The 21,474-nt window shown below is 47.3% G+C and overlaps 1 protein-coding gene across 1 annotated transcript in view; it reads left to right on the top strand.

Moving 5' to 3' along the window:
- Positions 1 to 21,474, top strand: part of LOC148481774 (phospholipase A2 inhibitor and Ly6/PLAUR domain-containing protein-like) — a 69,620-nt gene that overhangs the window by 14,014 nt on the left and 34,132 nt on the right. The window contains exon 4 of the mRNA XM_088453024.1: positions 15,868 to 16,025. Within this exon, the coding sequence (XP_088309150.1) occupies positions 15,868 to 16,025 (158 nt within the window). The remainder of the gene's footprint in view (positions 1 to 15,867; positions 16,026 to 21,474) is intronic.

Genomic DNA, 21,474 nt, shown 5'->3' with positions numbered 1-21,474 from the left:
GTTCCACTTACAGTGTCACAATATTTTTTATGAATATTACACTGCGGTTCCACTTACAGTGTCATAATATTTTTTATAAATATTACACTGCGCTACCACTTACAGTGTCACAATACGTGTATGAATATTACACTATGCTACAATTTACAGTGTCACAATATATGTGTATGAATATTACTCTGCGCTACCACTTACAGTATCACAAATATTTTTAATGAATATTACACAGTGGTTCCACTTACAGTGTCACAATATTTTTTATGAATATTACACTGCGCTACCACTTACAGTGTCACAATACATTACACTTGGCTACATCTTACAGTGTCACAATATGTGTATGAATATTACACTGTGGCCTGGCCTGCAGCGTCACAGTAAAAAAACTAAAAATAAAAGTTAGACCTCTAACATGTGTAATGTTCTCTATTTCATTAGAATTTTGCACCAGGCCAGAGCAGGTACAGTAGACCACTGGTTCCCCTCATGGCCATTAGACTGCACCTCATATCAGTCATACTGTCCCAACATCAGTTGTAAGATGATGGGGCTGGTGGGAAAAGGGTCAAACATTGAGGTGCATAGTGTGATCAGATTACTGCATTTAAAGGGCACATCAGCAGCTGAAATTCATTGCCAACTTGTCGAGGTGTACGGTGAAATGTCATGACATGGAAACAGGTTTTGGGTTTTGTGCGCTGCCTTTGATAAAGACAGGACAGGCATTCAAAATGAGCAGCGATCCGGCCAGGCAGGTACATTCACCACAGGTGAAAATTTGTGCCACATTGAAGGTCTGATTCAAGAGGACAGATGCCTTTGAGTTAGTGATATTGTTGATGAACTGAACATCTCTGTGTACTGTGCACAGCATTGTTCATGAGCAACTGGGGTACAGGAAAAAGTGTTCACATTGGGTACCAAAGCAACTCACAGAAGTTCACATAACCAAAGGGATGGGATTGTCTCTCATACAGCATATTGTTGCAGGTGATAAAACGTTGGTGCATCATGTGACACCCGGAGATGAAGCAAGCATCCATGACATGGGAACACACCTTCAAAGACATTCAAAACATCTCCATTAGCAAAGAAGGTCATGGTGATCATGTATTGGGACCATAAGGGTGTGCTTCTTGTTGATTTCCTCAGCAAGGGAGAAACTGTGAATGCTGTCCGCTATTGTGACACATAGAGCCGGTTGCAGAAGGCAATTCATCGGAAACAACCTGAGATGCTGTGAACAAGTGTCTTATTGCGGAACGATAATGCCAGGCCACAGTCAGCCAACCACACATGTGAGTTGTTACGGCGGTGCTACCATTAGGAGGTACTGGACCATTCTCCCTACAACCCTGACTTGGCACCAAGTAATTATCAATCTCTTAGGACCAGTGAAGAAGCACCTGGGCAGAAGGTGATTCGTAACTGACTGTGCAGTGGCTTCAGGTGTCTGAAACTAGACATTGGAAGAAATGCTTAGACAAGTATGGGGACTATGTGGAAACAAAATATGTACCAAGGCCATACTATTGATTATACAGGATATGTTCAAAAAATGATATAAAAAATTACATACCAAGGAAAAAGTGAACAGTTGATGTACTTTATATCCAAAAGCTAAGGGATAAATATATCGTGGGTAGGTGTCACAAGAAATCAAAGGAACCTCAAATTATAAACAAACTCAACACAGCACAATAAAGTTAGGACAAAAAAATATACAAGCCTGCACTAATGCAATTAACCATACCAGAACGTAGCTTTGCCAGGTTTGTAGTATCACTTTCTCAGTAGTGTTCTCCAGGTGTATACTCAGTCTTATCAGGGAGATGGATTATCACAGGATAGATGTTTCAAAGCATATAAGATTCATCCAAGGACCACAAAGTAGTAAATTACCCCAGAGGAGAAAGTACATATAGTGTAGCATATTGAGGTAAACAAAAAGGGGGAAGGCGGGCCCCTAATGAAACAATTAGGCCCCCTACCTTATATATTGTAGGTAGAATAGATACATAAGTCTTCCATCAAATTCAGAGGACAGTGATCTGTTTTTAATCTTTAATTAAAGAGGTGCAGAATGTCCAGCAGAAAATGGGAGGAGACAGAGGCAAGCAACAGGCAGACAAATATATTGGGATGTATACAGTAGATTGCCAGATGTTGCTCCCTCACCCCTTCTTATGGCCCTTTATATATATATATATATATATATATATATATATATAGACTCTCCCACATGACCCATTCCATTAGGTACAAAATGCTCTGCTCCTGGTCTTCCTTCTTAATTTATGATTGAAGCCACCTGTGCTGAAACACCCTTCTCTTGAAATAACTAGCTCAAAACAGGTGACTGCAATCATTAATTATATGGGAAGTCCAGGAGCAGAGCAGTTTTGGTCACGTTGGAGGGTATATATATATATATATATATATATAAAGGAGCAGTGTATATGTGGCACTCCGATGCTTCAATAATTCACAAGTTTTCCTGTGGTCAACTTTTGAATGGCTATGCATTTTCATCAGGATAAAGAACAAACATGACACTCATCATTAAATAGATGCTCCCTCTCACCAAGGGAGTACGCTGCCACCTGATGGTCCCATCTAAATAATTTTATTGTTACTTACAATCACATTGTCTGTGACCTTTGGTGATGGGTGCACAAGGGTGATGTCATCAGGAGCGCACCATCTGACGGGACCAGCAGGAGGCAGCGTGCTGGCTTGGTGAGGGGGAGCACCTATTTAATGGTGAGTGTCATGTTTGTTCTTTGTCCTGACGAAAATGCATAGCCATTGAAACGTGTCCTTGATGGCCCAGCCAGAGCCCAGACTTGAATCCGATTGAACATCTCTGGAAAGATCTGAAAATGGCTGTGCACTGACGCTTCCCATCCAACCTGATGGAGTTTGAGAGGTGCTGCAAAGAGGAATGGGCGAAACTGCCCAAAGATAGGTGTGCCCAGCTTGTGGCATCATATTCAAAAAGACTTGAGGCTGTAATTGCTGCCAAAGGTGCATCAACAAAGTATTGAGCAAAGGCTGTGATTACTTATGTACATGGGATTTCTTCTTCTTTTTTTTTTTAATTATTAATTTTGCAAAAATCTCAAAAAACTTTTTACACGTTGTCATTATGGGCTATTGTGTGTAGAATTTTGAAGACAAAAATGAATTTATTCCATTTTGGAATAAGGCTGTAACATAACAAAATGTGGAAACAGTAAAGCGCTGTGAATACTTTCCGGATGCACTGTATGTTGATGTGCTGATTCTGGCAATGGGGTAAAGTTATTCTGACATTAGGGAGTGCCGGACTATTGGACTATATATAATATAAAAATGGCTGTCTGGACCGGCACTCCACTGTACTAAGAACACTCATGCTCCTGTGCCCTCCGCAGATGATTGTAAAGAAAAAAACAATCAGTGGTACTAGGAGACTTAGAGAAAAGTTAACTTTAATATGACACAGGATATCACATGACCAACGTTTCTGGGCTCACGGGCCTCTTGACAAAGGGGGCCGTGAGCCCCGAAACGTTGGTCATGTGATATTCTGTGTCACATTAAAGTAAACTTTTCTCTAAGTCTCCTAGTGCCGCTGATTGTTTATATATATATATATATATATATATATATATATATATATATTAGGGGTGAGCGGGTTCGGATTTCTGAAAACCGAACCCCCCCGAGCCCCCCCGATCCGAGGCAGATCCGAGTCAGGCTCGACTTTTCCCGCCTGACTCGGATCTGAAATCGAGGCAAAACGTCATCATCCCGCCTTCCGAGTCTCGCGGGTTTTGGATCCTATATAAGGTACCCACGTCGGCGCCATTTTCTCACTCGGCTGTGGACAGTGAAGAGGGAGGGTGGGAGTTAGGGCTGGCTGGGCTGTGTAGTGTAGTGTAGTGCAGAGTAGTGTTGTGCTGTGCTGTGCTGCGCTGTGCTGCTGTTGTCCATAGGGGCTGTGTCCACTACTTCAAAGTCCATAGGGGCTGGCTGTGTTGTGCTATGCTGCTGTTGTTAATAGGGGCTGTGTCCACTACTTCAAAGTCCATAGGGGCTGGCTGGACTGTGTTGTGCAGTAAGTTCTCCATAGGGGCTGTGTCCACTCCAAAGTCCTGTGCAGTGTCCCAGTCCTAAAGGGGTGCTGTAGTGTTGTCCAGGGGGTGCTCTGTCCATCAGGGGTGCTCCCCCCAAGTGCTAAAAAAATAATATTTTTTCTGTGTTTGTGAATTGTGTGCGCAGTAGCCGCACGTGCATCAACAAAGTAGTGCCAAGCGTGCGCCTGTGTCATAAGTAAAGGGCCGGCTGGCTTGACCGTTAAAGGGTGCTGTAACCCCAAAAGTACACTGCAGTCCAAACCAAAAAAAAAAATATTTTCTGTGTTTGTGAATTGTGTGCGCAGTAGCCGCACGTGCATCAACAAAGTAGTGCCAAGCGTGCGCCTGTGTCATAAGTAAAGGGCCGGCTGGCTTGACCGTTAAAGGGTGCTGTAACCCCCAAAGTACACTCCAGTCCAAACCAAAAAAATAAATATTTTCTGTGTTTGTGAATTGTGTGCGCAGTAGCCGCACGTGCATCAACAAAGTAGTGCCAAGCGTGCGCCTGTATCATAAGAGAAGGGCCGGCTGGCTTGACCGTTAAGGGTGCTGTAACCCCCAAAGTACACTCCAAACCAAATAACAAAATATTTTTTCTGTGTTTGTAAATTGTGTGCGCAGTAGCCGCACGTGCATCAACAAAGTAGTGCCAAGCGTGCGCCTGTGTCATAAGTAAAGGGCCGGCTGGCTTGACCATTAAAGGGTGCTGTAACCCCCAAAGTACACTCCAAACCAAATAACAAAATATTTTTTCTGTGTTTGTGAATTGTATGCGCAGTAGCCGCACGTGCATCAACAAAGTAGTGCCAAGCGTGCACCTGTGTCATAAGTAAAGGGCCAGCTGGCTTGACCGTTAAAGTGTGCTGTAACCCCCAAAGTACACTCCAAAGCAAATAACAAAATATTTTTTCTGTGTTTGTGAATTGTGTGCGCAGCAGCCGCACGTGCATCAACAAAGTAGTGCCAAGTGTGCGCCTGTGTCATAAGTAAAGGGCCGGCTGGCTTGACCGTTAAAGGGTGCTGTAACCCCCAAAGTACACTCCAAAGCAAATAACAAAATATTTTCTATGTTTGTGAATTGTGTGCGCAGTAGCCGCACGTGCATCAACAAAGTAGTGCCAAGCGTGCGCCTGTGTCATAAGTAAAGGGCCGGCTGGCTTGACCGTTAAAGGGTGCTGTAACCCCCAAAGTACACTCCAGTCCAAACCAAATAAAAAAATATTTTCTGTGTTTGTGAATTGTGTGCGCAGTAGCCGCTCGTGCATCAACAAAGTAGTGCCAAGCGTGCGCCTGTGTCATAAGTAAAGGGCCAGCTGGCTTGACCGTTAAAGGGTGCTGTAACCCCCAAAGTACACTCCAAACCAAATAACAAAATATTTTCTGTGTTTGTGAATTGTGTGCGCAATAGCCGCATGTGCATCAACAAAGTAGTGCCAAGCGTGCGCATGTGTCATAAGTAAAGGGCCGGCTGGCTTGACCGTTAAAGGGTGCTGTAACCCTCAAAGTACACTCCAAACCAAAAAAATATATATTTTCTGTGTTTGTGAATTGTGTGCGCAGTAGCCGCACGTGCATCAACAAAGGAGCAGCGCCAAGCGTGCGCCTGTGTCCCATAAGTAAAGAGCCGGCTGGCTCATTTCTTAAAGGGTGGTGTAACCCACAAAGTGCACTACTCTCCAGCAAAAATAAAAAAATATTTTCTGTGTTTGTGTGCGCCTTAGCCGCACGTATATATCAAATCGATATAACATAAATGGAGGACCAAACTTTCTCCGATAAAAATAAAATAGAGAAAGATCAAGAACCACTTCCTCCTAGTGCTGAAGCTGCTGCCACTAGTCATGACATAGACGATAACATGCCATCAACGTCGTCTGCCAAGGCCGATGCCCAATGTCATAGTAGAAGCCACATACAATCCCAAATGACAAAGTTCAGGAAAATGAACTTAAAAAAAACATTTAAATCATCTGAAGAGAAACGTAAACTTGCCAATATGCCATTTATGACACGGAGTGGCAAGGAATGGCTAAGGTCTTTCCCTATGTTCATGACTAGTGGTTCAGCTTCACATGATGGTGGAAGCCCTCCTCCCACTAAAAAAATCAAACGAGTTAAGCTGGCAAAAGCACAGCGAAGAACTGTGCGTTCTAAGAAGATATCACAAATCCCCAAGGAGAGTCCAAGTGTGGTGGCGGTTGCGATGCCTGACCTTCCCAGCACTGAACGGGAAGAGGTGGCTCTTTCCACCATTTGCACACCCCCTGCAAGTGCTGAAAGGAGCACCCACAGTCCACTTGCTGATATGCAAATTGAAGATGTCACTGTTGAAGTACAACAGGATGAGGATACTGGTGTAGCTGGCGCTGAGGAGGAAGTTGGCGAGGAGGATTCTGATGGTGATGTGATTTGTTTAAATCAGGCTCAGGGGGAGACAGTTGTTGTCCGTGGGATGAAAAAGCCCATCACGGTCATGCCTGGGCAGAAGACCAAACATTCCACCTCTTTGGTCTGGCAATATTTCTATCCAAATCCGGACAACAACTGTCTTGCCATATATACCTTATGTAAAGGTGGAATAAGTAGGGGTAGGGACGTTAATCACCTAGGAACATCCTCCCTTATACGGCACCTGCAGCGCGTTCATAATAAGTTGCTGTCAAGTTCAGAAACTTTGGCTAAGACCGTAAGCAGTCCAGGGACACCTAAATCCTGTTGTCCTGTTGTATCCAAGCGCCTGCAAACCACACCGTCAACTCCCTCCTCATCAATTTCCTCCTTAGTCAGGATCGGAAGTAGTCCTGCAGGCCATGTCACTGGCATGACTGACTCTCCTATCCGGGATTCCTCCAGAGGATCCTGCATTGCTACGCCTCCTGCTGCCGCTGCTGCTATTGCTGCTGCTGGGAGTCGTTCATCATCCCAGAGAGGAAGTAGGAACACCACTACTTTTACTAAACAATTGACCCTCCAACAGTCCTTAGCGAGGAGGATGAAGTACGATAGCAGTCATCCTGAAGCAAAACGTATAACTGAGGCCTTGACTGCTATGTTGGTGTTAGACGTGCGTCCGGTATCCGCCATTAGTGCAGTGGGATTTAGACAATTGATGGAGGTAGTGTGTCCCCGGTTCCAAATCCCGTCTAGATTCCACTTCACTAGGCAGGCGATACCGAGACTGTACAGAAACGTCATAAAAAGTGTCCTCAGTGTCCTGAAAAATGCCATTGTACCCAATGTCCACTTAACCACGGACATGTGGACAAGTGGAACAGGGCAGACTAAGAACTATATGACTGTGACAGCCCACTGGGTAGATGTATCACCTTTCGCAGCAACAGCAGCAGTGTCACCAGTAGCAGCATCTCAGAAACGCCAGCTCGCTCCAAGGCAGGCTACGCTGTGTATCACCGGTTTCAGTAAGAGGCACACCGCCGACAACCTCTTAGAGAAACTGAGGGAATTCATCGGCCAGTGGCTTACCCCACTTAGACTCTCCTGGGGATTTGTGATATCTGACAATGCCACCAATATTGTGCGGGCATTACATCTGGGCAAATTCCAGCACGTCCCATGTTTTGCTCACACAATAAACTTGGTGGTGCAGAATTTTCTGAAAAGCGACAGGGGTGTGCAGGAGACGCTTTGGGTGGCCCGAAAAATTTCTGGCCACTTTCACCATTCAGCGACTGCGTGCCGAAGACTGGAGCGCCAGCAAACACTCTTGAACCTGCCCTGCCATCACCTGAAGCAAGAGGTTGTGACACGGTGGAACTCAACCCTCTGTATGCTTCAGAGGATGGAGGAGCAGCAAAAGGCCATTCAAGCCTATACATCCACCTATGACATAGGCAAAGGAGGGGGTATGCACCTGACTCAAGCGCAGTGGAGAATGATTTCCGTGTTGTGCAAGGTTCTCCAGCCCTTCGAACTTGCCACACGTGAAGTCAGTTCAGACACTGCCAGCTTGAGTCAGGTCATTCCCCTCATCAGGCTTTTGCAGAAGCAGCTGGAGAAAGTGAAGGAGGAGCTAAGATGGAGCGATTCCGCTCGGCATGTGGGACTTGTGGATGAAGCCCTTCATTAGCTTTGCCAGGATTCCAGGGTGGTCAATCTGTTGAAATCAGACCACTACATTTTGGCCACCGTGCTCGATCCTAGGTTTAAAGCCTATGTGGTGTCTCTCTTTCCGGCCGACACAAGCCTGCAGAGGTGCAAAGACCTGCTGGTGAACACACTGTCACCTGAAGCGGAATGTGACACGTCAACAGCTCCTTCTTCATTTTCTCCCGCAACTGGGGCTGCCAGGAAAAAAATTAGGTATCCTAAGCAACCCGCTGGTGGTGATGCAGGGCAGGCAGGACCAAGTTTGGACATCTGGTCCGGACTGAAGGACCTGGCAACAATTTCTGACATGTCTACTGTCACTACATATGATACTGTCACCATTGACAGAATGGTGGAGGATTACATCGGTGACAACATCCAAGTAGGCATGTCAGACAGTCCATACCTGTACTGGCAGGAAAAAGAGGCAATTTGGAGGCCCCTGTACAAACTGGCTCTATTTTACCTGAGTTGCCCCCCCCTCCAGTGTGTACTCCGAAAGAGTGTTTAGTGCAGCCGGGAACCTTGTCAGCGAAAAGCGTAGGAGGTTGCTTCCACAAAATGTGGAGAAGATGATGTACATAAAAATGAATTATCAACTCTTCCAGGGAGTCCAGCCTCCAGAAAGTACAGGGACCTGTGGTGGTGGATTCCAGTGGGGACGAGTTCATACTCTGTGAGGATGAGGATGTACACAACACTGAAGAGGGTGAGGAATCTGTGGATGAGGAGGATGAGGATGACATCTTGCCTCCGTAGAGCCAGTTTGTGCAGGGACAGATTAATTGCCAGCTTGTTTTGTGGGGGCCCAAACGAACCAATCATTTCAGCCACAGTTGTGTGGCAGACCCTGGCGCTGAAAAGATTGCTTTGTTAAAGTGTGCATGTCCTGTTTATACAAAATAAGGGTGGATGGGAGGGCCCAAGGACAATTCCATCTTGCACCTCTTTTTTTTTTTGCATTATGTACACTGCAGTATCACTCCAAGATGGGTCACGTGTTTGTGCCGCCCACTCGTGTCGCTTAGCATAGTCATCCATCTACCTCGGTGCAACCTTTTGGACATAAAAACACTATTGAGAGGTGTGAGGTGTTCAGAATAGACTGGAAATTAGTGGAAATTAAGGTTATTGAGGTTAATAATAGCATAGGAGCAGAAAAACCAACACATTATGTGATTTTAGCTGTTTTTATGCTTTTTTTTAAAAAAATACAGATCCAAAACACAAAACCCAGAACCCAAAACACGGAAGGGTGGTTTTGGCAAAACCAATCCAGATCCAAAACACGAAGAAAGATCCAGATCCAAAACCAAAACACAAAACACGAAAAGTGGCCGGTGCACACCCCTAATATATATACTCCCAAAGGAGGCACTCCGGACTCGTAGAAGAAAATCACAAGAGATTCGGCATTTTTTCTACGATCCCGGAGTGCCTCCTTTGGGAGTATGTATTTCAGCTGACACACTTCGTGGATTTGATGTGGAAGGGCACCCGGCACAGCTAACTCGTTTTCCCACAGGGTGCCGGATCGTGGATTTCTATATATATATATATATTAGGGGTGTGCACCGGCCACTTTTCGTGTTTTGTGTTTTGGTTTTGGATCTGGATCTTTCTTCGTGTTTTGGATCTGGATTGGTTTTGCCAAAACCACCCTTCCGTGTTTTGGGTTCTGGGTTTTGTGTTTTGGATCTGTATTTTTTTTTAAAAAAGCATAAAAACAGCTAAAATCACAGAATTTGTTGGTTTCTCTGCTCCTATGCTATTATTAACCTCAATAACCTTAATTTCCACTCATTTCCAGTCTATTCTGAACACCTCACACCTCACAATAGTGTTTTCATGTCCAAAAGGTTGCACCGAGGTAGCTGGATGACTATGCTAAGCGACACGAGTGGGCGGCACAAACACGTGACCCATCTAGGAGTGACACTGCAGTGGCAGACAGGATGGCAGTTAGAAAAACTAGGCCCCAAACTGTACATAATGCAAAGAAAAAAAAGAAGTGCAAGATGGAATTGTCCTTGGGCCCTCCCACCCACCCTTATGTTGTATAAACAGGACATGCACACTTTAACAAATCAATCATTTCAGTGCCAGGGTCTGCCACACAACTGTGGCTGAAATGATTGGTTCGTTTGGGCCCCCACAAAACAAGCTGGCAATTAATGTGTCCCTGCACAAACTGGCTCTACGGAGGCAAGATGTCATCCTCATCCTCCTCATCCACCGATTCCTCACCCTCTTCAGTGTGTACATCCTCATCCTCACAAAGTATTAACTCGTCCCCACTTGAATCCACCACCACAGGTCCCTCTGTACCTTCTGGAGGCTGGTCTCCCTGGAAGAGCTGATAATTCATTTTGATGAACATCATCTTCTCCACATTCTGTGGAAGCAACCTCCTACGCCTTTCGCTGACAAGGTTCCCGGCTGCACTAAACACTCTTTCGGAGTACACACTGGAGGGGGGGCAACTCAGGTAAAATAGAGCCAGCTTGTACAGGGGCCTCCAAATTGCCTCTTTTTCCTGCCAGTACAGGTATGGACTGTCTGACATGCCTACTTGGATGCTGTCACCGATGTAATCCTCCACCATTCTGTCAATGGTGACAGTATCATATGCAGTGACAGTAGACATGTCAGAAATTGTTGCCAGGTCCTTCAGTCCGGACCAGATGTCCAAACTTGGTCCTGCCTGCCCTGCATCACCGCCAGTGGGTTGCTTAGGATACCTAAGTTTTTTCCTGGCAGCCCCAGTTGCGGGAGAAAATGAAGAAGGAGCCGTTGACGTGTCACGTTCCGCTTCAGCTGACAGTGTGTTCACCAGCAGGTCTTTGCACCTCTGCAGGCTTGTGTCGGCCGGAAAGAGAGACACCACATAGGCTTTAAACCTAGGATCAAGCACGGTGGCCAAAATGTAGTGGTCTGATTTCAACAGATTGACCACCCTGGAATCCTGGCAAAGCGAATGAAGGGCTTCATCCACAAGTCCCACATGCCGAGCGGAATCGCTCCGTCTTAGCTCCTCCTTCACTTTCTCCAGCTGCTTCTGCAAAAGCCTGATGAGGGGAATGACCTGACTCAAGCTGGCTGTGTCTGAACTGACTTCACGTGTGGCAAGTTCGAAGGGCTGGAGAACCTTGCACAACACGGAAATCATTCTCCACTGCGCTTGAGTCAGGTGCATACCCCCTCCTTTGCCTATGTCATAGGTGGATGTATAGGCTTGTATGGCCTTTTGCTGCTCCTCCATCCTCTGAAGCATATAGAGGGTTGAGTTCCACCGCGTCACAACCTCTTGCTTCAGGTGATGGCGGGGTAGGTTCAAGAGTGTTTGCTGGCGCTCCAGTCTTCGGCACGCAGTCGCTGAATGGTGAAAGTGGCCAGAAATTTTTCGGGCCACCCAAAGCGTCTCCTGCACGCCCCTGTCGCTTTTCAGAAAATTCTGCACCACCAAGTTTATTGTGTGAGCAAAACATGGGACGTGCTGGAATTTGCCCAGATGTAATGCCCGCACAATATTGGTGGCATTGTCAGATATCACAAATCCCCAGGAGAGTCTAAGTGGGGTAAGCCACTGGGCGATGATTTCCCTCAGTTTCTCTAAGAGGTTGTCGGCGGTGTGCCTCTTACTGAAACCGGTGATACACAGCGTAGCCTGCCTTGTAACGAGCTGGCGTTTCTGAGATGCTGCTACTGGTGACGCTGCTGCTGTTGCTGCGTAAGGTGATACATCTACCCAGTGGGCTGTCACAGTCATATAGTCCTTAGTCTGCCCTGTTCCACTTGTCCACATGTCCGTGGTTAAGTGGACATTGTGTACAACGGCATTTTTCAGGACACTGAGGACACTTTTTCTGACGTTTCTGTACAGTCTCGGTATCGCCTGCCTAGTGAAGTGGAATCTAGACGGGATTTGGAACCGGGGACACACTACCTCCATCAATTGTCTAAATCCCACTGCACTAATGGCGGATACCGGACGCACGTCTAACACCAACATAGCAGTCAAGGCCTCAGTTATACGTTTTGCTTCAGGATGACTGCTGTCGTACTTCATCCTCCTCGCTAAGGACTGTTGGAGGGTCAATTGTTTAGTAAAAGTAGTGGTGTTCCTACTTCCTCTCTGGGATGATGAACGACTCCCAGCAGCAGCAACAGCAGCAGCGGCAGCAGTAGGCGTAGCAATGCAGGATCCTCCAGAGGAATCCCGGATAGGAGAGTCAGTCATGCCAGTGACATGGCCTGCAGGACTACTTCCGATCCTGACTAAGGAGGAAATTGACGAGGAGGGAGTTGACGGTGTGGTTTGCAGGCGCTTGGATACAACAGGACAACGGGATTTAGGTGTCCCTGGACTGCTTACGGTCTTAGCCAAAGTTTCTGAACTTGACAGTAACTTTTTATGAACGCGCTGCAGGTGCCGTATAAGGGAGGATGTTCCTAGGTGGTTGACGTCCCTACCCCTACTTATTTCACCTTTACATATGGTACATATGGCAAGACAGTTGTTGTCCGGATTTGGATAGAAATATTGCCAGACCAAAGAGGTGGAATGTTTGGTCTTCTGCCCAGGCATGACCGTGATGGGCTTTTTCATCCCACGGACAACAACTGTCTCCCCCGGAGCCTGATTTAAACAAACCACATCACCATCAGAATCTTCCTCGCCAACTTCCTCCTCAGCGCCAGCTACACCAGTATCCTCATCCTGTTGTACTTCAACAGTGACATCTTCAATTTGCATATCAGCAAGTGGACTGTGGGTGCTCCTTTCAGCACTTGCAGGGGGCGTGCAAATGGTGGAAAGAGCCACCTCTTCCCGTCCAGTGCTGGGAAGGTCAGGCATCGCAACCACCACCACACTTGGACTCTCCTTGGGGATTTGTGATATCTTCTTAGAAAGCACAGTTCTTCGCTGTGCTTTTGCCAGCTTAACTCTTTTGATTTTTTTAGTGGGAGGAGGGCTTCCATCGTCATGTGAAGCTGAACCACTAGTCATGAACATACTAGGGATCGACCTTAACCGTTCCTTGCCACTCCGTGTCGTAAATGGCATATTGGCAAGTTTACGTTTCTCTTCAGCTGATTTAAATGTCTTTTTCAAGGTCATTTTCCTGAACTTTGCCATTTGGGATTGTATGTGCCCTCTACTATGACATTGGGCATCGGCCTTGGCAGACGACGTTGATGGCATGTTATCGTCTATGTCATGACTAGTGGCAGCAGCTTCAGCACTAGGAGGAAGTGGTTCTTGATCTTTCTCTATTTTATTTTTATCGGAGAAAGTTTGGTCCTCCATTTATGTTATATCGATTTGATATATACGTGCGGCTAAACACAGAAAATAATTTTTTTTTTGGTTTGGACTGGAGTGTACTTTCAGGGGTTACAGCACCCTTTAACGGTCAAGCCAGCCGGCCCTTTACTTATGACACAGGCGCACGCTTGGCACTACTTTGTTGATGCACGTGCGGCTACTGCGCACACAATTCACAAACACAGAAAATAATTTTTTTTTTGGTTTGGACTGGAGTGTACTTTCGGGGGTTACAGCACCCTTAACGGTCAAGCCAGCCGGCCCTTTACTTATGACACAGGCGCACGCTTGGCACTACTTTGTTGATGCACGTGCGGCTACTGCGCACACAATTCACAAACACAGAAAATAATTTTTTTTTTGGTTTGGACTGGAGTGTACTTTCGGGGGTTACAGCACCCTTAACGGTCAAGCCAGCCGGCCCTTTACTTATGACACAGGCGCACGCTTGGCACTACTTTGTTGATGCACGTGCGGCTACTGCGCACACAATTCACAAACACAGAAAATAATTTTTTTTTGGTTTGGACTGGAGTGTACTTTCGGGGGTTACAGCACCCTTTAACGGTCAAGCCAGCCGGCCCTTTACTTATGACACAGGCGCATGCTTGGCACTACTTTGTTGATGCACGTGCGGCTACTGCGCACACAATTCACAAACACAGAAAATATATTATTTTTTTAGCACTTGGGGGGAGCACCCCTGATGGACAGAGCACCACCTGGACAACACTACAGCACTCCTTTAGGACTGGGACACTGCACAGGACTTTGGAGTGGACACAGCCCCTATGGAGAACTGACTGCACAACACAGTCCAGCCAGCCCCTATGGACTTTGAAGTAGTGGACACAGCCCCTATTAACAACAGCAGCACAGCACAACACAGCCAGCCCCTATGGACTTTGAAGTAGTGGACAACAGCAGCACTACACTACACTACACTACACAGCCCTAACTCCCACCCTCCCTCTTCACTGTCCACAGCCGAGTGAGAAAATGGCGCCGACGCGGGTACCTTATATAGGATCCAAAACCCGCGAGACTCGGAAGGCGGGATGATGACGTTTTGCCTCGATTTCAGATCCGAGTCAGGCGGGAAAAGTCGAGCCTGACTCGGATCAGACTCGGATCGGGGGGGTTCGGGGGGGTTCGGATTTCAGAAATCCGAACCCGCTCACCCCTAATATATATATATATATATATATATATATATACTGTATATTCTGACACACTGTAATGTGTGTGTGTGTGTGTGTATTTATTAGAGATGTGCACTTCGGTTTTTCAGAAAAACTAACATACCTGATATATACTGTATATTCTGACACACTGTAATGTGTGTGTGTGTGTGTGTATTTATTAGAGATGTGCACTTCGGTTTTTCAGAAAAACTAACATACCTGAACTTAGAGGTTCCGAGTTAAATTGAGTCCCGGCTCGGATTACTTTTGGGGATCCGAGTAGAACTGAGGGCCTGATTCAGACTTGGGAATAGAGAGAGATATCTCTCTCAACTGATCATCTTGGTGAAACCATGTTACACTGCAGGTGGGGCAGATTTAAAATGTGCAGAGAGATTTAGATTTGGGAGGAGTGTTTCCAAACTGACATCTAAATTGTAGAGCAATAATAAAGCTGTGCAGTATTTGTGGGCTACATGCAAAATCAGCCAGTATTTACCCCACATGTAAAAAAAAACATGTATTTTACACTCCCTGCATTGCAATATGGTTTGTTCAGGTTCACAGTTGAGAGAGATATCTCACTCTATTCCCAACTCTGAATCAGGCCCTGAGTCCTATCTCGGGTCTGCTGTAAGTATGGATATAAAAATCGAATGTCGGTTGTGGATGGCATGTAAACAGGTCCAAATTACATGATTTTAGCTGTTTTTCTGAATCCAAACCAAAATCACTTAAGGATGGTTTTGCCAAAATTGAAACCAAAATTGTAATATTTGAGGGCTCTGAAAACTCAGAAGGCGATCGCAATAGCTAATTTATACACGCCCATGAAACGGCGTATAAATGGTCAAACACACTTGTGTTTTTCTACCCCGTAATGCTGAGTACCTGTCATTCACTTTGCGAGTGATACCTATGTAGAAGAGTAATCACAATGAAATCGCTGTGCATGTGCAGTATGGCGTTCATGCATGTGCAATAGCAAACAAACATTTGTTCTGAGAAAAAATCGGCATGGCGCCTGTCTCTGAATCATGTCCTATGCTAAGTGTTAATAAATCACAATTATTAAAATATTCAACATATTAAATTAAATATATGCTTTTATTTTCAGATTTTACAGTACCTGATGGTAACGCTAAACCAAATGGACTGGTTTGCCCAACGTGCATTTCAGCTAATTCTGACTGGTGTCACACTGTGGAAACCATGAAATGTACTGGAAATGAAACAATGTGCCTTCTCCAACGTACCAATATGTATGGTAATTATAAGTTGTGTGTAATTTGTTCTGTACCAGTCATGTGTCATTTGTTCTGTACCAGCCCTGACCTCACAAATAAAGAAACACCCATTGGAGAATCTGGAGAAATAAATCTAGGTGTGTTATAATCCCCCTGTATCAGGAGTGTACTGGCTGCCTGAGATTATTATTCACATTGTCATTGCATAAAATCAGTATTAGCTGACAGGTCACCTTCTTGCTCGAGCAGCCCTGTGAGCATGATCTACCATATAATGTGGTCTATACTTTGAGTATGCCAGGTTTGGAGGATTCACATACTGTACCAAATTCTGGTTCGTACCTTTACATACAGAAGGTGAGTCTGGGGGCTCTAATAATAGTCCAGGGAGTAGCTGTAGCAAGTCATTGCAGTCAGAGAGGTATTGTAGTGGTCTGAATGGTGAGTGTCAGGTACAAGAGAAGCAGTCATCTTAAAGCATGGGACCATAGCATAGGGAATGTGTTCTTCCCAGGAATTTACTTATATAGCCCAGACACAAGGAGCAGGTCATTCAGAAAATCCCTATTGCAGATCTACACAGATAAAGTGAAATGGATGAAATATTTGTTAATTGAGCCTGTAGATCACAGTGTACAGAAGACAAGACTTCAACCCAAGGTCCACACTTCAATACCAGCTGCACTAGATCCCACCTGGAAGTTGGTGATGTCTGGTGGAATGAGAAACCCTAAATCTGCGGCAGTAGAACAGTTTGTGCCATGCTAGTAAAGAGGCATAATTTACAATACTGACCGCAGGGCCGGCTACAGAAATCTTGGGGGGTTACACTGATATCTCTGGGACTTCCAACCCCCCATCCCAATGCACCCTCCTTGACTCTTTCTCCAAACCCAGATGCCAGGTCCACACACACACATATTCCCATATATATGAAACAGAGGGCACTCACCAAAGCATCACGCTAATTATTTATTTCTAGCATCAGGGTTAGAGCCAAGTTGTTTGTTATCAACATTTCTTTCCTGTAGGACCTTTGTCAAGACTTCAGCATCACATCCAAAACCAACCATGTATGTACCCCAAACGTCCTCCCTGTCCCCAGTAGTCTCTACTAGTTCACCCACTGTGTGAGACTGTCTCACACAGTGGGAGAAATAGTGCAAATATCTTAACAAGATACTTTAGATCCTGGGAATTTTCCAGTGAACCATCTGGAATTGTGACACACCTTTATTTGGATGTTGCCCCTGAAGAAGTCCTACACAGATGAAACGCGTTAGTTATTGGTTGTTATGGTGAAAGTCCATGTGTTTTAAGGGAGGAACCAGCCAATAAGAGCTAACACCAGCAAAGGTGTGGGCAGGGTAATCATCATCTTCTCTTGCTGTGACAATGGATGTTTGAACACTATGTAACCACTATAAGCAAATTTTATTTATGTACTAGTGTTTTAGTAAGAACATTTTGGAAAAAATAATTTTTGGGATATTAACTAATATTTGGTCATTCGGCCATTTTTTGGGTGTTTATTTGGCGAGAGGATTATTTTTAGAGTATAGTGGATTTCACAGCGACATCAGTGGAGAAACAACATTTATGGACACATGAGTATAATTATGTCAACCTCAATATGAGGTCATATTTTGTATAAAGTTTGATAAACCTTAACAGTATTCTTGTTACTATTGCGCCCTCTGGTGTCACAAGTACTTTCAATAGAAAACAATCCAACAGAAATCGTGCGTGAAATATCATTGCTCTAAAGTACAGTAGTAGTTAACAAACAGCAAAGAAAAAAACCCTCCCTCCTCATGACTGGCACTCTGTGCCCATGGAAATCCCCGATCAATCAGCATTTTTGTTGAGCAGTTCCCCAAAATCTCCCCAACCATAAAAACAGCATTTTGTACCTGTGTTCTGTACGGGTCAGATACAGTACAAGTTAGAGTGTGGGTCAGATACAGTGTCGGATACAGCGTGGATCGGATACAGTGTGGGTCACATACAGTGCAGGATACAGTGTGGGTTGGATACAGTGCAGGTCGGATACAGCGTGAATTGGATACAGTGCCGTTTACAGTGTGGGTTGGATACAGCGTAGGTCGGATACAGTGCAGGTCACATACAGTGCAGGATACAGGGTGGGTCGGATACAGCGTGGGTCGGATACAGTGTGGGTCACATACAGTGATGGATACAGTGTGGGTTGGATATAGTGTGGGTTGGATACAGCGTAGGTCGGATACAGTACAGGTCACATACAGTGCAGGATACAGGGTGGGTTGGATACAGGGTGGGTCGGATACAGCATGGGTCGGATACAGTGCGGGCCAGCAGTGTAGGCAGTGCAGGAGTGCTGGTAGTGTTCTCAGTGGAGGGGTGCCATCAGTAGTGCAGTAGTGCCAGCTGTGTCCTCAGTGGTGGTGTGCCGATGATTTCGGCAGCGCGGGAGTGTCGGCAGTGTCCTCAATGTGGAGTTGCTGGCAGTGGCAGCAGTGTGGGGGTGCCGGTGGTGTTCTCCATGCTGAGAAGCAGGCAGTGTCAGCATTGGGGGGGGTGGCGTTGTCCTCAGTGTGGGAGTGCTGGCGGTGTCGGCAAGATTCTCAGCTCGGGGTGCCAGCAGTGTCGGCAGTGCAGGAGTACCTGCAGTGTCCTCAGTGTGGGAGGGAAGGTGGTATAGTCAGTGCGGGGGTGGTGGCAGTGTCCTCAGTACGGTAGTGTTAGCAGTGCAAGAGTGCTGGTAGTGTTCTCAGCGGAGGGGTGCCAACAGTGTAGGCAGAGCAGGAGTGCTGGTAGTGTTCTCAGCGGAGGGGTGCCAGCAGTGTAGGCAGTGCAAGAGTACTGGTAGTGTTCTCAGTGGAGGGGTGGCAGCAGTGTAGGCAGAGCAGGAGTGCTGGTAGTGTTCTCAGTGGAGGGTTGCCAGCAGTGTAGGCAGAGCAGGAGTGCTGGTAGTGTTCTCAGCAGAGGGGTGCCATCAGTGTAGGCAGAGTAGGAGTGCTGGTAGTGTTCTCAGCGGAGGGGTGCCATCAGTGTAGGCAGTGCAAGAGTGCTGGTAATGTTCTCAGTGGAGGGGTGCCAGCAGTGTAGGCAGAGCAGGAGTGCTGGTATTGTTCTCAGTGGAGAGGTGCCAGCAGTGTAGGTAGAGCAGGAGTGCTGGTAGTGTTCTCAGTGGAGGGGTGGCAGCAGTGTAGGCAGAGCAGGAGTGCTGGTAGTGTTCTCAGTGGAGGGGTGCCAGCAGTGTAGGCAGAGCAGGAGTGCTGGTAGTGTTCTCAGTGGAGGGGTGCCAGCAGTGTAGGCAGTGCAGGAGTGCTGGTAGTGTTCTCAGTGAAGGGGTGCCAGCAGTGTAGGTAGAGCAGGACTGCTGGTAGTGTTCTCAGTGGAGGGTTGCCAGCAGTGTAGGCAGAGCAGGAGTGCTGGTAGTGTTCTCAGTGGAGGGGTGCCAGCAGTGTAGGTAGAGCAGGAGTGCTGGTAGAGTTTTCAGTGGAGGGTTGCCAGCAGTGTAGGCAGAGCAGGAGTGCTGGTAGTGTTCTCAGCGGAGGGGTGCCAGCAGTGTAGGCAGAGCAGGAGTGCTGGTAGTGTTCTCAGTGGAGGGGTGCCAGCAGTGTAGGCAGAGCAGGAGTGCTGGTAGTGTTCTCAGTGGAGGGGTGCCATCAGTGTAGGCAGTGCTGGAGTGCTGGTAGTGTTCTCAGTGGAGGGGTGCCAGCAGTGTAGGCAGAGCAGGAGTGCTGGTAGTGTTCTCAGTGGAGGGGTGCCAGCAGTGTAGGCAGAGCAGGAGTGCTGGTAGTGTTCTCAGCAGAGGGGTGCCATCAGTGTAGGCAGTGCAGGAGTGCTGGTAGTGTTCTCTGTGGAGGGGTGTCAGCAGTGTAGGCAGAGCAGGAGTGCTGGTATTGTTCTCAGTGGAGAGGTGCCAGCAGTGTAGGTAGAGCAGGAGTGCTGGTAGTGTTCTCAGTGGAGGGGTGGCAGCAGTGTAGGCAGAGCAGGAGTGCTGGTAGTGTTCTCAGTGGAGGGGTGCCAGCAGTGTAGGCAGAGCAGGAGTGCTGGTAGTGTTCTCAGTGGAGGGGTGCCAGCAGTGTAGGCAGTGCAGGAGTGCTGGTAGTGTTCTCAGTGAAGGGGTGCCAGCAGTGTAGGTAGAGCAGGACTGCTGGTAGTGTTCTCAGTGGAGGGTTGCCAGCAGTGTAGGCAGAGCAGGAGTGCTGGTAGTGTTCTCAGTGGAGGGGTGCCAGCAGTGTAGGTAGAGCAGGAGTGCTGGTAGAGTTTTCAGTGGAGGGTTGCCAGCAGTGTAGGCAGAGCAGGAGTGCTGGTAGTGTTCTCAGCGGAGGGGTGCCAGCAGTGTAGGCAGAGCAGGAGTGCTGGTAGTGTTCTCAGTGGAGGGGTGCCAGCAGTGTAGGCAGAGCAGGAGTGCTGGTAGTGTTCTCAGTGGAGGGGTGCCATCAGTGTAGGCAGTGCTGGAGTGCTGGTAGTGTTCTCAGTGGAGGGGTGCCAGCAGTGTAGGCAGAGCAGGAGTGCTGGTAGTGTTCTCAGTGGAGGGGTGCCAGCAGTGTAGGCAGAGCAGGAGTGCTGGTAGTGTTCTCAGCAGAGGGGTGCCATCAGTGTAGGCAGTGCAGGAGTGCTGGTAGTGTTCTCTGTGGAGGGGTGTCAGCAGTGTAGGTAGAGCAGGAGTGCTGGTAGTGTTCTCAGCGGAGGTGTGTCAGCAGTGTATGCAGAGCAGGAGTGCTGGTAGTGTTCTCAGCGGAGGGGTGCCATCAGTGCAGGCAGTGCAGAAGTGCTGGTAGTGTTCTCAGTGGAGGGGTGTCAGCAGTGTAGGTAGAGCAGGTGTGCTGGTAGTGTACTCCGCGGAGGGGTGTCAGCAGTGTATGCAGAGCAGGAGTGCTGGTAGTGTTCTCAGTGGAGGGGTGCCAGCAGGGTAGGTAGAGCAGTAGTGCTGGTATTGTTCTCAGTGGAGGGGTGTCAGCAGTGTAGGCAGAGCAGGAGTGCTGGTAGTGTTCTCAGTGGAGGGGTGTCAGCAGTGTAGGCAGAGCAGGAGTGCTGGTAGTGTTCTCAGTGGAGGGGTGCCTGCAGTGTATGAAGAGCAGGAGTGCTGGTAGTATTCTCAGTGGTGGGTGGCCAGCAGTGTAGGTAGAGCAGGAGTGCTGGTAGTGTTCTCAGTGGAGGGGTGCCAGCAGTGTAGGCAGAGCAGGAGTGCTGGGATTGTCCTCAGTGGAGGGGTGCCAGCAGTGTAGGTAGAGCAGGAGTGCTGGTAGTGTTCTCAGTGGAGAGGTGCCAGCAGTGTAGGCAGAGCAGGAGTGCTGGTAGTGTTCTCAGCGGAGGGGTGCCATCAGTGTAGGCAGTGCAGGAGTGCTGGAAGTGTTCTCAGTGGAGGGGTGCCAGCAGTGTAGGCAGAGCAGGAGTGCTGGTAGTGTTCTCAGCGGAGGGGTGCCAGCAGTGTAGGCAGAGCAGGAGTGCTGGTAGTGTTCTCAGCGGAGAGGTGCCAGCAGTGTAGGCAG

Source organism: Taudactylus pleione, unplaced genomic scaffold (assembly GCF_031769625.1).
Source record: "Taudactylus pleione unplaced genomic scaffold, aTauple2 ptg000563l, whole genome shotgun sequence".
Taxonomy (NCBI): domain Eukaryota; kingdom Metazoa; phylum Chordata; class Amphibia; order Anura; family Myobatrachidae; genus Taudactylus; species Taudactylus pleione.
The sequence above is the reverse complement of the archived record's forward strand: the minus strand, read 5'-3'. Positions and strand labels throughout refer to the sequence as shown.